At 40.9% G+C, this 14,474-nt stretch overlaps 1 protein-coding gene across 3 annotated transcripts in view; it reads left to right on the top strand.

Annotated features, from left to right (window-relative positions):
- NECAB2 (N-terminal EF-hand calcium binding protein 2) overlaps positions 1–14,474 on the top strand; it is a 370,725-nt gene that overhangs the window by 269,918 nt on the left and 86,333 nt on the right. For all 3 annotated transcript variants that reach the window (XM_073605449.1, XM_073605451.1, XM_073605452.1), the window contains one exon: positions 13,288–13,424. In XM_073605449.1, coding sequence (XP_073461550.1) covers positions 13,288–13,424 — 137 coding nt within the window. The remainder of the gene's footprint in view (positions 1–13,287; positions 13,425–14,474) is intronic.

The raw sequence follows: 14,474 nt of genomic DNA, 5'->3' as shown, positions 1-14,474 counted from the left end.
ATAAAATTCCTCTGCTGCTCTGAAATCCTCAGCAGTCTTGTAACGGCCTCCAAGGTGACTAATCACATGATCTAAAAGCAAAACAATAAGGCAGCGAGCGCATTAATTGTGTAGTAATAGCTTTGATTCAAGGCAAGGAAGCAATGAAAATACACTCATAAGAGAATATAAAATTGCTTATCTGTGGTCCAAGATTGCTTCCCGTATCCAGTAAAGGAAAGACTCCCAGCTGTGGACAGAGGGGTTGTAACTGTAAAGTGTCCAAAGAGCAGATTTGCTAAGGCTTCATGAACACACAGCCTAATTTGACCGCGGGTCAAAACGTTCCAATCCTGAACGCGATTCTTCTGTGTTAAGGAGAGGGAGGTTGAGGGAAGTTGAAGCTCCCCTAACCGCAGAAGCTCCCAAACTCAGGTAAAAGCCTATGTGTACATTGACACACAGGCTTTTATGGAGTTGAGTTTAGGAGCTTTGTAAAAAATACACCAAACACTCGTAATCTCAAGTTTAGGAGCTGTAGTGTATATGAAGCCTAACACAGCATGTTAAGTGCAGCGTCCAGCGGCCAAGAGGAGGTGGAGTTCCTCACACTCCAGGGTCAAAGCTGCAATGGTAGCTTAGACTACCGTTGAACTTTCTACCTTGCTGGTTTGCTTTTAGATAAATGGTGGGATATTCCAGATGTTTTTCACTGAGAGCTGCAAGATGGTTATAGTGACCTTGATAGGTTTATAATTGGAGCCATATCTTATCCTTTCACATAAGGTTGGGATGTTTAATTTTGCTCTGAACATCTCTTTTTGACTAATCACATGATGCCTTGCTATTGGTTACATCAGCTCAGCTGAAAGGGCTTATGGCATAATATTGAGGCAGGCCCGGCCAATCAGCAGTTCTGTCTGAACTCTGATCCTTCCCCCTACCAGAAATCACACGACTAAATGCTGCACAGGTAAGTATTACAGTACATTTTTAGGGGGAAGTATGGTCAGTTTGAGGGCTTGTTTGTTCTATACATAAATATAAAAACATAGTTACAATATATTTTAGCAAGTATATTATATGAAAACATGCTCCAGTAATCATGGGATCCTCTGTTGTAGAGTCATGTGAGCTTTGCCTTAAGTGCTCTTCTGCTGCCTGGGAATTGCTAGATCATCTTGCTACAGGCATGTGGCCAGTGCCTAAGCACAGAAGGGGACAATGATTCAACATATGTTATAGTGTCCTAGCTCCATTTTATATGCATTTATATCTTATTGGTCTTCTTTAAACTAAACCTTCCCAAGCAGGGCAAAGTAATAGGTTCAATTGAATGGTGGCTCCTCTAGATGTGCATACTCACCATCCCTTTGCTCTTCTGCTCATCCACTGGAAGTGAAGAAAAGTACCCAGTTCCCCAGTTCCTTTGGTCATGAAGGAGCATGTGAGAAATATTAGTAAGCCCTGGCGCCAACCAAAAATATGCTGAAAAATGTGAAGCTGCCCCACGATGAGCTTTCTGACGATGCTGTCAATCAAAATGCACTGAGGCTGCACGTCCACCATACGTGACGTTATTTCCATTTTTTGATCTGGTTTGAACATTCGGCTGTTTGGAACACATGCCGGCTCAGACCGAGCGGTGTGCAGGTCAATTGAACAGGCTGGTTGTGTTGGTGCTGACTATAGTACCTTGAAAAGTGAGTGGCAAATTTATATTTTTAATCCTTGTTTTGATTTTTAATAAAATGATATCACACTATCATGGATTATTATCTCTCCCTGGGTCTCAGTTATTGTTGTTTTTTTTTTTTTTTTTTTCAAATTCTCTTTGTTGAATTTTAATAGATTTACAAAAACAGAGCCTTGGGGCATTCCCCGCCTCAAAAAAGTACCACGTAAATCGGTACATAACAGGTTATCTGGCTAAACATTGCTGTTAGCAACAGGAAAACCGACAAAAAAAACAAAAAAAAAACCAAAGGTACACACAATAAAACATCACTGCTCAGCCACTCCATTTGGAGAAATTATGAAAGGAGAATGTGCTACTCGTCTTCGATAGAGGTGAGGTTTCCCAACAGGGAAGTCTGGTACTAGGCCTAGAGTACTAAGGGTTCAACTATAGGGGTGTCATGAGGGTCTTAGCAGGTGTTAGCACGGAAGGAGTAGTCAATGGGTATCAGATAAACCGTCTGTTCTTGAGCGGCATTAGTAGAGGCAAAGTTTCCACATTGTCAAATTTAGGAGTACACCCACGGGAGTGATATGTGGCTTTATATAATGGTATTGTAGAATTTGCCAGGGCTTTCCAAGAGTTCAGAGAGAGCCCATCTGATTGTTTCCATTTTAGTAATATCGCTTTACGGGCGTAAAAGAGCAGAATTCCTATGAGGGTCTAACTGTGTTCTAACTGTGGGGGGAGGTGGGCTATGTGTGACACGACACTGATCACTGCTCCCGATTACAGGGAGCTGTGATCAGTGTCCTGTCACTAGGCACTATGCTTGTTTACATCAGCATTTCCCCGTTCTTCCTCTTCGTGAGACGATCGCAGGTATCCCCGCAGACATCGAGTCCGCGGGACCCGCAATCACACTCACGGAGCTTGCGCGCACGTGACCACACGGCGGCAAATTTAAAGGGACATACATGTACGCCCATTTGCCTGTCCGTGCCATTCTGTCGACGTATATGTACATGCAGCGGTCGGCAAGTGGATGATAATTCTTAATAATAACACTTTTTTCACCTTTGGACTCTCAATTATATTTGGATTGTTTTTTTTATCCTTTGTTCACATGCAAATATCACACGTGTGTTAGCTCCTTGCTTTTCATTGGTTCGGTTATAATGGAGCGTGTGACTCCCTACACTTCCTCCCATATGCTGGTGCTTGGCATCTCTGCCACTCCACACTGTTACATGGGTAAGCAGGGAGAAAGTCCTTAGCTCTTTGCCCTTCATGCGTTCAGATTGTGCTCTTTTTGCTTAAAAATAATTCATATTCAGATCTCAAAATTTGGTAAAACTCTTTATTATCTTGCCTAATACTTAGAAAACAGGAATCTTCCATTCGCCTGCTCTGTATTAACAGAATACAGTCAGCATAATTACTCTGTCCCTGTAGTAAATTGTCATTTGGTATAAAAGGAACAAAAGAATCTCATTTTGGCAGCTATCGGCAAGCAGACTGTGCCGAGCAGAGTTCAGCTGGGTGTTTGTTTTATAGAGATGATTAGTGAGGAGAAAGGTTTGTTTTATCCAGATAATGAGCACAGCAATTTTTACTTCTTAATTATAAATTTGAAACAGTATGGCATCTTTTTTCTCTCGCTTATTAAGATAACTCTTTCTTTGCCCGAACAGCTAAAAATACATAATTGTATTATTCTTTAGGGTTCATGCATACAAAGATTTATAGGCTTTTTATATGCCTAGCATAAATGTCCTGTTGCTGTTCTGCTCCCGGAGGGCCACAGTAAATGGCTGTACATAGTTACCTAGTTGGTAAGGTGGAAGACAACAGTCCATCCAGTTCAACCTGTGTAGGTGTGTGTAGAAAAATAATTTCCCATATCCCTGTATATTGTTTTTGCTAAGATGCCCATCCAAGGTTTTTTAAAACTATCCATACTTTGTGCCAGCATCACCGATTGTGGAAGAGAGTTCCACAGCCTTACCGCCCTGACAGTGAAAAACCCCCTACGCAGCTTAAGGTTAAACCGCTTCTCTTCCAGTCTCGTGTGGCCCCATTACACTCCCTGGGACTGAAAAGTTTCATACCTAAGCTGGGATCACCGTTGAGATATTTGTAAATCGCTATCATACCTCCTCTCAAGCGTCTCCTCTCCAGGGAGAATAAATTTAGCGCTTGTAGTCGTTCCTCATAATTGAGGTCCTCCAGTCCCCATATTAATTTAGTTGCCCTTCTCTGGACTCGCTCCAGCACATCCCTTCAGAGGATTGGTGACCAGAACTGGACGGAATACTCCAGATGCGGCTGAACCAGAGTTTTATAAGGTGGTAGAAAATCTCTGGAGTAAATTTCCTTTTTAATGCATGCTAATACTCTGCTGGCTTTGGTAGCCGCAGCTTGATACTGCATGCTATTGCTCAGTCTGTCTTCAGCTAGGACCCCTAGATCCTTCTCCATCCTGGAAATCCCTAGGTGTTCTCCCCCTAATGAGTAACTTGAGTTTATATCCCCCCCCTCCAAGTGCATTACCTTACATTTTTCAATGTTAAACTTAATTTGCCATGCAGTAGCCCACTCCATTAATTTATTCATGTCCTCTTGTAAAGTTTCTATATCCTGCTGTGTTGTTGCCCTGCATATTTTTGTGTCGTCAGCAAACACTGAAATTGAGCGATTTATCCCACCCAGTTTTCTATCCAAGAACAAACCTTATGGTCCATGCCTACAGACCTCAGCTTGTAGGTTAAGCGTTTGTGGGGGACTGTATCAAATGCTCTTGCAAAATCCAGATAAACCTCATCCACTGGCCTTTCTTTATCTAGATGGCAGCTCACTTCCTCGTAGAAGGTTAATAGGTTGGTTTGACAAGAGCGACCTTTCGTAAACCCATGCTGATTACTGCTAATGATACTGTTTGCGTCAGCAAATTCTTGGATATGGTCCCTTATCACCCCCCAAATCATTTACAAACTACCCACATTAGGCTGACACGCCTATAGTTCCCAGGAATAGATCTCTGCCCTTTTTTGAATATTAGTACCATGTTACCCATTTACTCCCAGGTGCTAAAAGTATCCCCAGGCACTAAGGTTACTTCCAGGCACTAAAGGTACCCCCCAGATACTCAAGGTATTATCGGGGAATAAGGGTATTCCCAGGTACTAAAGGTACTCCCAGTACTAGAGGTACTCCCAGATACTAAAGTCCCTCCCAGATACTAAAGGTACTCCCAGTACTAAAGTCACTCCCAGCACCAAAGGTACTCTCAGGTACTGAAAGGTATTCCCAGTAGCAAAGTTACTCCCAGCACTAAGGGTACGCCTACTGTCCATTTATTGTGCGGCTGCTCCGCTCCTCTGGTTTGGCCGCCCCTGTAGAGCTTGTCAGTTCCTGCAGCCTCCCTCAGTCAGAGTGTCTCTCCCCGGTCCCACTCCTACTGCCTCTCCCGATCCGGCTATCACACCTCCGGCCCCCGCTGCCTCTCTCTATCAGGTGATCAGTCTCGCCTCGCACCTGGTCTCCTTGTATGGTCCCAGCCCCTCGACGCCTCTCCCGATCAGCTGATCGCCCGTCCGACTCACAATCTCCCGGTCCCCGCCTCCTCTCCTGGTCAGGTCAGTGTGTGTCTCTCCTGATCCTGGTCATTCTCTCCAGCGCTCTCTCTTCCCCTGCTCTCAGAACGTGTCTCTCCCGCCTTCAGTGTCTCACACACAGCTCAGCTGTCAGTGTATCTCACTGTCCCACGTGTCTGACAGCTCTCAGCGGTAATCTCTGAGACTCTTGTGAATGCTGATATTTCTTTGCATTGGGGTTTACCCATGTATGTGTGCGTGGCATGTTTCATGTTCAAGAAATACATCGGGTGCTCATGCATGAGTAAATGCTGATGCATTGAAACATTGCTGTCAACAAGAGTATGGCCACGTACAGCCATTTACTTGAATAGCAGTCTGTATGCGACAACTGTGGCTCCCAAGGCATGGAATAGCAGTGGGAAATATATGCTAGGCATATAAAATGCCTGTAAAACTCTATGAACCCTTAGGGCTCATGCACACTGCAGCTTTTTACAGGCATTTGAGCTTTTATTTCTGCCTATAAAAGCTTGAAGAAGCTTGTTCTTTTTTTTGTGCTCTTTCTCAAAACAAAAAGCAGGAACAAACGTTTTTGTGCGTTTTTGAGCTCTTTTGAGCTCTTTGGGACACTAGCTCCTCTTAAAAACGTGAGTTTGGTGGAGGGATTTTTCTGCCAGTAGGAGCATATTCTAGTGTGCATGAGCCCTAAACGTCAGTTATTATGGTAGTGAGTTTCTCTAGAACAGCTCAAGGTGTAATTTAGTCAAACATGAATTTACACATATGCCGCGTACACACGGTCAGACTTACCAACGGGATAACCTCCGTCGGCATTTCCGACGGAAAAATTTAGAACATGTTCTATATCTAAGTCCGTTGGAGAGTCTGACAGAAAAAGTCCGATGGGGCATACACACGGTCAGGATATCCGACCAAAAGCTCCCATTGGACTTTTTCTGATGGAAATTCCAACCATGTGTATGGGGCAATACTTATCTTGTGCAGCCCAGTGTCCTACTTTCTAAATCACTACCATTATTTTTATTCTAAATGGTCGCAAATGTTTGGGAACCTAACCAAAAACCTGAAGAAGCTTACTACAGTTGGTTTTATAAAGCTCTGATTAAAGCCAAGGAAGCCCCCACTCCTTTATGTACCATGGATATAAAATGTCTACACACCTCTGTTAAAATGTCAGGTTTCTGTGATATAAAAAATTAGACAAAGTTAAATAATTTCAGAACTTTTTCCACCTAAAATGCACACTTATGCAACCATATTATTTTATTTTTTTTATTTTTACCTCCCTCCACCTAAAAGATTTGTACAATTCATAGGTCACATTAAAGGTGGAAACAATTCTGAAATTATTTATCTTTGTCTCATTTCTCATCACAGAAACCTGACATTTTAACAGGGGTGTGTAGACTTTTTAAATCCACTGTAAATGCCCCCAATACTTGCCTATATCCATAGTCATGTGATGATCCCGAGCCTTCTCGCTCCTTCACTGCTGAGTGGGAGGGTCCTTCTTTGGATCCCATGTCGCTGTCTGTCAAGAGTTCCCATTAGGTCCATCAGCGGGATCTTTACAATGTTCCAATGCAGTGCCATGATATTAATACAAAGCCCATACTGCAACGGTGGGTCACTGGGTTTTACTCCTAGAAGTGGGTCCTAACTCGGCAGATTAAGTTGAATAGGTGTTAGGAAGTTTTTTTTTATGTGAGTGGGTGGGTAGGGATTTGGGGGATTTTGTATGTTGCCTATAGATGGGCATTTTTTTAGCCCCATAGACTTCAATAGAAACGCCTTAAAACACATGACTTTTCAATAGAGATTATTGGAAACAAAAAGCCTAAAGGGTAACTCCACTTTCGTGGGGAAAAAATAGCAAATAAAGAAAAAATAATTTAGCACATATAATTGCTACACTAATCATATTGTAATTGAATATTATCTAAAATTACCTTTCCTTTTCAGTCTGCAGCCAATGTAATTTTCTGAGAATGCATTGCAATATGGCTACATGGAGTTTTCTGTACACAGAGTGTGTACAGACCACTCCCCAGAAACATCATTTCCTGCTTGTGTGATTGGCTCACCAAATTTTCCCAGAAGTCTGCCTAAGATACAAGTCGGATTTCAGGCATCCCCTGCAGCAAAAATGTAATTTTTGGAGAGATACTTTCAATAGGAGCACGTCTAAAGGGATGCAGGCACAGCAGATTTCCTCATTAGTGCTCTGCAGCTACACACCTGACAGTTAATTATGAAACCACTCCCATTAGACCCACTTAGTACAGAGGCACAGACAAACACACATGGATTACTTCAGAATAACAAAAGGTATGAATCTGCAACAAAGTTTGTTATAATCCTTGCAATGTACATTGATCACCCAGAGGGGAATGTTTTTTTTTCTCAACAAAAGTGGAGTTAGGCTTTAAAAACCAAGTGGAAGTGCATTGCGTGAAATTCATTATAGTTGCAGAAACTTACTACATGGAAAGATCATTTTTATTTACCCTTGAATAACCCCTGGTTAACTATAATGAATGGCTTCCTTTACCTTCTTTCGTAAAAAAAATTTTAAGACATTAAATAAATTACATTTAGTAGGCTAATTTTTTATCGTTTGGGTTTTCTTTGATGTGCTGTATACTAAAAAATGCCTTTAATTAATTTGTAGATTACTTCACCGTGCTTTGTACCAACCACAACATGTTAGTGTTGTTATTACCTGGACGAATCACAGACTACATTTTCTACTTTAGATCTAGACAGCATTAGCAGTCTATTAACTATCACAGGTCAACTATCACTCATCAAACATGGAAAAGGAATATTTTTTTCTGTTTTTGTCTTCTTTTAGATATGGGCTTCCTTTAAGGCTTCATGTACACCGGACATTTTAAAACCTCTCCTGAAAGATGGCATTTGACAGCTAGTAACCGACGGATAAAAACGTCCATTGTGCCACATTTAGCCGCGTTTGTGTTTAGAAGCTTTTTTTTGCATTGCAAATGGTTCAGAAATGTATCTCCATTAAAAGCGCCTATAATCTAAACACGGCTAAACTCGAGTTACCGCTTTTATAAGCTGTTACAGGCATTTGGCGTTATAAATGCCTCTGAACATCCGGCCTGAACGCATTTTTTTGCTTTGCAAAAAATGCTTCTAACCTCAACTGCCTGGAGACGACTATAAACGACTCCATGTACATGTGCTGATAAGACAACATAGAGGAGAGTACAGAGGCAGCTGAAAAAAACACCCAACTGCTCCTCAACGACCGTTTACCAGCATCAGTGTACATGAGGCCTAAGGAGCAAGTAAAGTTAACCACTTCCCTACCCTCATATTGTCATATGACGTCCGCAGATGGGATCTCCCATCCTGAGCGGGCGTCATATGACGTCCTCGGCTTCCCCTGCGCATGCCGCTGCGTCACCAAGGAGCCGATGCTTGTGCTCGGCAGTCGCGATGTCCCCTGGGCACTCGCAATAGCTCGTTACAGAGCAGGACCGTGGATCTGTGTGTGTAAACACACAGATCCACGTCCTGTCAGGGGAGAAGAGACTGATCATGTGTTCATACTAAGTATGAACACTGATCGGTCTCCTCCCCTAGTCAGTCCCCTCCCCCTACAGTTAGAATCACTCCCTTGGTAACGCATTTAACCCCTTGATCGCCCCCCTAGTGTTAACTCCTTTCCTCCCAGTGACATTTATACAGTAATCAGTGCATATTTATAGCACTGATCGCTGTATAACTGTCAGTGGTCCCAAAATAGTGTCAAAAATGTCCGATCTGTCCGCCGCAATGTCACAGTCCCGATAAAAATCACAGTTAGCCGCCATTACTAGTAAAAAAATAATAATAATAAAAATGCCATAAATCAATCCCCTATTTTGTAGGCAATATAACTTTTGCGCAAACCAATCAATATACGCTTATTGCGATTTTTTTTTTTACCAAAAATATGTGGAAGAATACATATCGACCTAAACTGAGGATTTTTTTTTTTTTAAATTGGGGATATTTATTATAGCAAAAAGTAAAAAATATTGTGTTTTTTTCAAACTTATTGCTCTTCTGTTTATAGCACAAAAAATAAAAACTGCAGAGATGATCAAATACCACCAAAAGAAAGCTCTATTTGGGTACAGTGTTGCATGACCGCGCAATTGTCATTCAAAGTGTTACATGAATGGAAACTGAAAATTGGCCTGGGCAGGAAGGGGGTGAAAATGCCCTTTATTGAAGTGTTTAAAGTGAAACAAAATGATTACAATTAAATGAAAGTGTCTTTCTACGAACAGTAGCAAAAATGTTTTATAGTGAAAATATTATGTAATGTTTGCAGATGTCTGTATGGTGCAAATCTTATCACTGCTTAGATACTAGAAGGTAGGCATTTTGCCTTCCCAAAAAAGGGCCACCGTGCCTCAAAGATGTTCATTTAGAGATGCTGCTGAAATGTTCTGTACTGTTTTTCATTTTGCTGAAATGTCAATTATCCATCAATTTTTTTTTAGTTTAGAACAATCTTAGAAAGATGACTTTTAGTATAGATGGATCTAATAAAATTCACCAGAGAACTCCAGACTAAGCAGGAAGAAATGTGCTCCCTCATTAGCCTTCACCCTCCAGTTTGTGCCTGCAGGAGAATGATCGATGTCTTATTTGTCATTTTACGATAGTGTGTACTGTGCCCTTTAGTTACTCTAATTTTCAGAGTTCATCGTAGCACATTCAAAAACTCATCTGAGAAAATTACCTGCTATTTCTTCAAATCAAAAGTTGTCCTCACATTTCAGATCTGAAACTTCCAGCAGATAGATGTTAATGATGAACTCTTATTAAAACATTTTCAGAGAGTAAAACATAAACCAAGAAAAAAAAGACTCAAAATAGATCATGTTGCATTCAAAGCTTTACTTACATTCTTCTTTAATGGCTACCAGTACTAAGGTTAAAGACCATGCACCAGTGGTTTATTGCAGAAACGTCTTATTATCCTGGGGCCCCAACATCCAGGGTGCTATATTATGCAAATACCAATTTCAGGAACTGTTTGAGTTCAGGCAGGCCTTTCCTCTTACTGTTGGTCAGCAAGGTAGCCCATTGGTTCCATTAAGAAACCAGTTGTGAGGGACATAGGCCTTAACTTAACTTCAGCTGTGAAGTGAGTATAGGCATAAACAAATGCCGAGCACAGCCACCCTGACAGCAGCCCTGCTCCTCACCCTGATGGCTGCAGACCTAACACATGCCAGTCGCAGCAGTCTTGTTGTCTGCTGTCTTGCACCAAAGACACAAAAGGGCTAATCATCTGTTTGAAGAAACCAAGCAAGGCCACTTAGAACGGGAATGTGTAGAAGAACAGTGCGCCAAAGAGGAGGCAAGGAAAGTCTTCGAGAATGATCCAGAAACTGAGTATTTTTACCCGAGATATTTAGAATGCATTCGTAGGTACTGGTTTCCAGAAAGAAAAGACCCTGGTCTCTCTACCTGCATACATATCCCACTTCTGGTGTGATTTCTGGGAGACATTGATCTGTGGAGAAAACCATCCGGATATTGCTGTCTGTTTTGATGAGGGGTCCCAGAGAGTTGAATTTGCTGGATGTTATCGAGAATATCTATACATGCCTACCTTTTACAGCCATCTGGTAAGCAGACAACCTTATCACGTGGTGTCAAGTGCCCCTTTATATTTGCACTATAGCTCGTGATTGGATTCCACCTACTCTTCAGATCTTCTTTGGACTATTTTTCCAGTTGTCATTTTTAGCGCCGCATTACACAAAATTTTGGATTTTCATGTTTGGATATCAACAAACTTTGCTGGCTGCTAGCTTTTACCTATTATAGCTTAGCCCAGATTTTCCTTGTGATCTAGGCATAAACAAATGGCTCCTAACACACTATTTAAATTTCTAAAAGTATATAACTCTTAGTTTCCATGTAGTACATTGATCTTTAAAAAATAAAATGCTTTCATATGTTTATTACTGTTTTATCATGGTTATGTAATAGTTTACGCTTTTGGGGCTTTATTCGAGATGTGCATGTTTAACATTTAATTAAGCAATGACAGATACAGATAACAAATGCACTAATAATATTAGGACATGTAACAAGAATTCTTAGCTATAGGTGCCTTTTTCGCCAAGGAGTCCCCCTTTTTTGTGGCGTGGCATAGATGATCAAATCAGACGCATGCATAATGCAGCTCTGATACAAGACTCACTATTCCAAGTTTTGGCTGTAGTATATACAGGACTAGTGAGTATCATTTGACCAATTGTAAGCAACATGACCTTCTAAGGAACATAGCACATTCCTGTGATTTTCTATAGTATGAAGTCCGCTAAGGTAACCATTGTTATATATGTCAGTGTATGGCCCCTTAACCAAGTTTAAAATTCATTCTTAGATATTATGAGCCAATATTAATAATGAAATATGAAATTTCCCCATCAATTACCAACCCAATCAGTAAGGCAATTTATCAAGGAGATAAATTTACAAAGGAGATAAATTCCTTAGAGTGGGAAATCTTCCAGGAGTTGCGAAGCACCAGCAGGAACATACCGCAACTTTAAGGCTGGTTTCAAACTTGTGTGAACTGTGTTGCCTAAAGTTCAGTAAGTAGTATTGTTTATGTGTTGACATATCCTCAAATGTAAAGGGGGCTTGGAAATGTAAGTGCTAAAGAATGCAACACCTTGATCCACTTTGAATTGTCCTTCTAAGCTGACATTTGCAAAAGTCAGGAGTGTGTTCCATTTAAAAGTGAGTTTTTTGCTTTAATGTTTGTGACAGGTCCACTTTAAATGATTTTATAGTACATAATATTAAAAAAAGAAAAAGAAATAAAGTTAAATGTACAGTATGTGATTTTTTTAAAGTTCTTTTTGTCTAGAGTGTAATGCGTTTGTTCCTTTGTAAATTACCGTATATACTGGAGTATAAGTCGTCGAGGCCCTAATTTACCACAAAAAAATGGGAAAAACTTAGTGACCTGAGTATAAGACGAGGGTGAGAAATGCACAGCTACTGTAAGTGGAAAAGAGGGTCAACAGTGCCCATTTGCAGCCTCACTGTGCCCATTTGCATGCCTCACTGTGCCCATTTGCACCCATAGGTCCCCCGAACTTCAAACTCAGTAGTTAAGGGTTCCTAGATGCCCCCTAGCTGCAGCCAAAATTTGGGGTCTCTGAACCCAAATGGTCCCGAAATGACTTTGCTGCAGATAGACACAGTTGACCGACTTTGGGGCCCCATATCTCGGGGCCACTTAGTGCTAGGAACCCCAAATTTGGTGTGCAAACTCAGTGGCACCATAAAATTTCCAAAGCTGGGATTTCTAGCACCAAGTGTTCCCGAGATACAGGGCCCAAAAATCGGTTCAGAAAATGTCAAACACTTTTCTGCTGCAGAGAATGACATTTTCCGAACCAGCTTTGGGGCCCCATATCTTGGGGCCACTTGGGGCTACGAACCCTATTTGGATATGTTATGGTACCAGTTGCTCTGGGTTTGCACACCAAATTTGGGGTTCCTAGCACAATGTGGCCCTGAGATACGGGGCCCCAAAATCTGCACACCAAATTTGGGGTTCCTAGCACAATGTGGCCCTGAGATACGGGGCCCCAAAATCTGTTCGGAAAATGAAATTTTTTGCTGCAGAAAAGTGCTTGACTCGAGTATAAGTCGAGGGGGGCACTTTCAGCACAAAAAAATGTGCTGAAAAACTCGACTTATACTCGAGTATATACGGTATATGATGTTACTGATGGTTAAGTGTTGCCTGCAGCTTAAATCCATGCTAAAAAGAACATTTATAGACCTTGCCTACTGTGACATGTGTTACAAAAAGGAATCTTTGATTTATTGACTAGATAATCCAGATAAGCACCATCAATCAAATACCCGAGTATATGTATTGGATACAGTCAAGTTACTGCTTATTCTAATTGCTCTAGCACTCTTGATTATTTATCACCTTTTCTTTCTCAGGTGTATGAAAAAGGTACCAATGTTGATCAATTTGTAACAAGATTCCTGCTGAAGGAGACAGCCAATCAGATCCAGTCACTTCTCAGTTCCGTGGAGAGCGCTGTTGATGCCATAGATGAGCAGACAAATCAAATCAGGTCAGTTAAATTAAATCTGTTCCTAAACACCTTTGAAAATCCACTGATCAAATTAACTTTTATATTTACGAACTGCGGATTTCCAAGCCAGCACTCCATCACGTTGGAAACATATCAGCAGTTCCAAAGACACATCTCACAGACTTTTCAAAAAATGTTGTACATAAAATTATATTAAAGGAGAAAAATACTTTTGACTTGAAATTCAGTAATCAAACCAGTTCAGATGCAAATTCTTTTTTTTTTATTTAGTGGAAAAAATATTAGTAACTCTCAGGTTTTTATTGGTGTTCAAGCTCCTGTTAGTAATATTTTACACTAAAGAAAAAGGGAATGGACATGTGAACCCTTATGTATAAACCTATGCAAACCGGTACCAACCCCCCCCCCCACACACACCCCCACCGTCTAACATAAATAAACTGAAAAACACAAAATTGTACCAAATATTTACCGTAATTTTCCTTTCCTGGCTCCAATCCATGGCAGCATACATATGATATAACTCCACCCCTATATCCATCGGCAGGACCTGTTTAAATCTATAAAGAAAAGCAAGAGCAACACCCCACATTCTCCATAAAATAACAGGATCAAAAAAGGGAGGGTTTGTATGCTGACATACAGGAAAGGAAAATTACGGTAAGTATTTTCAGTTTTCCTGACGCCAGCATGGCAGCATACATGTGATAAATAATGAGCTACACAGGGAGAGCTGAAAATGTATAATCAAACTTTATTTCAATGGACATGGAAGCCTAGACCCTCTTGATTTCCTTTTATCGATTTAAACAGGTCCTGTGGATGGAAATACGGGCAAAGCTATATCACATGTATGCTGGCATGTTGGCGTCAGGAAAACTAATTTACATAATTAGTATTTTTAAACGGTACCATATGTAGATGATCCAAGAGATGATGTCCTTCATGAGCCAAAATTCTCAACACATTTCGTTGATTACACAACTTTGTCAGGAGTAAAGGGGGAAATAAGTATTTTACAATATATGCAAAAAGACAATTTTGACAAAACATTCACGATTCTTTATA

Source organism: Aquarana catesbeiana, linkage group LG11 (genome assembly GCF_042186555.1).
Source record: "Aquarana catesbeiana isolate 2022-GZ linkage group LG11, ASM4218655v1, whole genome shotgun sequence".
Lineage (NCBI taxonomy): Eukaryota > Metazoa > Chordata > Amphibia > Anura > Ranidae > Aquarana > Aquarana catesbeiana.
The sequence above is the reverse complement of the archived record's forward strand: the minus strand, read 5'-3'. Positions and strand labels throughout refer to the sequence as shown.